At 54.1% G+C, this 3,430-nt stretch overlaps 1 protein-coding gene across 1 annotated transcript in view; it reads right to left on the bottom strand.

The window, feature by feature from the left end:
• tlnrd1 (talin rod domain containing 1) overlaps window positions 1-3,208 on the bottom strand; it is a 3,620-nt gene extending 412 nt beyond the window's left edge. Inside the window, exon 1 of the mRNA XM_030377471.1 lies at window positions 1-3,208. This exon is cut by the window's left edge and continues 412 nt beyond it. Within this exon, the coding sequence (XP_030233331.1) occupies window positions 266-1,330 (1,065 nt within the window). The 5' untranslated portion in view covers window positions 1,331-3,208 and the 3' untranslated portion in view covers window positions 1-265.
• Between the last annotated feature and the right edge of the window lie 222 nt (window positions 3,209-3,430).

Here is a 3,430-nt window from a genome sequence, read left to right as displayed (position 1 = left end):
TTAGGAAGGTTTTTTTTGGTCACATCCAGCGCGACGCAACACCTTTGCAAACTGTATATGTGTGCTCTTAGAAAAACAACTTGAACCACGGTTGAATGTTCTGATACGTCCGAAAGCGGACCCCTTGGGCTGCCTTCCTCGACTGCCTCCTCTAAAACCTGACGAATCGAGGGCCGAACCAAGCAAGTCTCTTTGGTGTCGCCGTCGTAGGGAGGGCGGCGAGGTGGGTTATAATTCGGGCGCTCTCTCTCTCTCTCTCTCTAAACTAATTCACAGAATGGGAGTTGACGGGCGGCAGCGTCCGGGGCGACGACCGCTCCCGGAGCGCCTGGGAGAGCAGCGTGCAGCCGTCCGACACGGCGCACGCAGAGTTCCGCAGCCGCTCCCGGTAGTCGGCCATCTTGGAGCTGCTCTCGGGATGCTGGGCCACGTCGCGCAGCCCCTGAGTCAGGAGGACGCAGGCCGACACCACGCTCATGGCGCCCCCCAGCACCGCCGTCTGCACCCCCTTGCCCTCGCCGGAGATGCTGGCCGCCCGGCCCAGGAACTGGGGCTCCGTGGCGAAGCCCACCAGCGCGTTGACCGCCTGCACCAGGGCGGCGCTGAACAGCACGCAGCGGCTGCGCGTCAGCTCACTGGGCTGGTTCTTCACCTCGCGCACGCACGCCAGGAACGCCGTGCCGCTGGTGCTCATGCTCTTCACGCCGAGCTTGAACTGCTCCTTGGCGAAGCGGTCGCGCGAGCGCTCGCTGGCCAGCGACGAGGAGTCCGTGAGAGTCTTGAGGTTGGCCGACATGTTCTGCGACAGCTCCAGCAGGAGCTGCGGCGAGAGGTCGGGCAGCGGCGTGACCCGCAGCACGCCACAGCTCTGCTCCACCTCGTGGCGGCAGCGGGTCACCTTGTAGCGGTCCACCAGGCCCGGCTGGCAGGGCTGGGAGCCCGGCGTCTCCACCGCCGCCAGGTAGGCGGCGTGCGCCGAGCACTCGGTGAGCGACACCACCAGGTCGCCCATCTCGAGCAGCCGGTCGCCCACCTCGGTGAAGCGGCCCATGTTGAGCTGGCTCTGGATGTCGTGGGTGAGGATGGACAGCTCCTTGGTGCGGGCGATCACCGTGTCGCGGCACTGCTCGAAGGTCTCCGCCACGGCCACGCCCTCCGAGCTCATGACCGGCCGCGTCTCGCTGGAGAGCAGCAGGAGGTCCGCCACCAGCTGCATCTTGCCCTTACAGATGTCACAGACCGAGGAGAGCCTCTTCCTCTGCTGCACGCTGCCGCTCGGTGCGCTGGTGGACCCGTCGCTGGCTGACTTGCCCGAGCCACCACTAGCCATAATAGAAAGGGGGGGAGGAAGGGGGAGGAGGGGGTGGGTAGGTGGGGATGAACACTGCACTAGCAGGGGAGGGGTTGCGGCTTACTTTGAAGTTGCTTTCGCTGCACACTGCGTTATTTTTGACTTTTTTCTAAAAGATGAGGAAATGCAACAGGTTTAAAGAAATTAAATATAAAACTGGCCAAACTTGTCTTCTTTGATATCCTTCAGAGTCTAGGTAAGCAACCTTGTGTTATGTATCCACAAACAGGTCATGCATTCTTAATGTAAACATCTAGTGAGAGCCCATTGTAATTGAGTAAATTTCTCGCCAAATTTGAAATATTAAAATAGAACAAGCTATATGACCAACTCTACGATGACCCATATCCCCGTCACATAACTGTTATGCTCTTTAGTCACTAGAAGTTTAACAATACAAGAATCAAAAAATAGAATCCCTTCAATTATACAATCAGTGTGACAAACTATTTGGTTTACAAATGAAATGCCCTGGAAATAAAACGAAACAAAAAACGATCTGTTGTCCCAGGTGTTTGTGAAAGAATACAATTCACAGGTTGTAACTGATCACATATCAGTGCTCCTCAAGCGCCTTCTAAATACAAGGCAAAGTGCAGGCGAGAAACAGAAGCCTCAATATCTCATTACCGTTTTTGATTGGGATACATTCCCAATAGATGACTCTGTCTCAGCTTCTCTGTTTGCGTTGCTTTGTTTCCTACAATGCCGTTATCAAGACAACTATTGTATGTCTACTTGCATGGGAGCAAGTAGGACGCAACAGCACCGAGTACTTATCCGAGTTATCCCCATTGAGTTTGATCGGCCCAAGTGGACTGAGAAACAGAGTCATGCTTGTTATGAACCGGGTGCCACCCGGGCCCGGGTTTCTCTTCACCGCTGGACCGCTGGACATCATCATCCCATGAGTCCCACACAAGTAAATCCACTAGGAGCAAAACGTCCGGAGACACGACACAACGACTCCGACGACTTTCAATCTTTTCTTTTTCATATGCAATCCAGTATCAGAAAGTAGCGCGTCGGGTAGTCTTATTTCCACTGGCATTGTCCACCATACGCCTTCTTCATCTCAACTCCAGAGAGAGGAGTGTGCACACCCGCATATCCTGTGTAGGTAGCAGTGGGTCCAGCGATCCATAACCTGCTGCTCTGCAAGCCACGGGGTGTGTGCGTGTACAAGTCTAATATTGCAGCACACGGGGCTAAGTCACTCACTCTAAAATAAAAACGAAACGGAGATCCCCCCCCCAAAAAAAGCAAAAGTCGCAGTAGCGTTGCAACGCGCCGCTCCCGCTGCAAGGAGCGCGGCACCAGGAAGCGCGGAGGGTGTGGTCGCAGTTTGAACGGCTCGCCTGTAGCAGAACCGGAGAGAGCAAGAGCCACAAGGGTGGCCTTTACGCTCCAAAACTCACTGTCTCAGTACAACCGTGCACGTCCAACCATTCAGTCACTTCCAGAGTAGTCCGCCATACGCCGCTTCATCGTCGTGGAACTGCTGGCGTTGAGTTGAGGGTCCCTGGGTTGGAGGGTTGGACCCGTGCTCCCAGAGCTGACCGATCCTTCTGCCATGAGACATCCTTTCCCGAGGCCCCGACGTGGGTGCGTTTCAACTACCGGTGTACGGGCAAAGTTACACCCAAAAACGCACTTTTCCTAAATGTAGCGACTGGCTAGGAAATCATCCCGTGTCTGTCCCGGGGGACTCTTCTTCTGTTTGCCATGATGACGGGAAAGCCATGGCGACACAGCGGGTTTTACGCCAACAAAATTAAAAGTTAGATATGATACACTTTTGCCGCTGCTACTTGGTCATAGTGCTGGAGAGCGGCGCCTTTCGCCGTACAGGCAGCACCGTATAATTATTTGTTTAACGACACGCCGCGCTGCAATTCAAAAGTAGGATATCAGTCACAGAAAGAGTGGAAAAGGGGAAGGTCACAAATGGAAAGCCATGTGAAATATGTCGAAAGCGTTAATACAATATATAACAATGGTCCAATGGAGTTATTAATTACTTATATCGTGTGTTGGAGTTCCAAAGATGACAATCGAATGACGCCTTTTCATCATTTA

Source organism: Gadus morhua, chromosome 14 (genome assembly GCF_902167405.1).
Source record: "Gadus morhua chromosome 14, gadMor3.0, whole genome shotgun sequence".
Classification (NCBI taxonomy): Eukaryota; Metazoa; Chordata; class Actinopteri; order Gadiformes; family Gadidae; genus Gadus; species Gadus morhua.
This window is presented reverse-complemented; position numbering and strand designations above follow the sequence as displayed.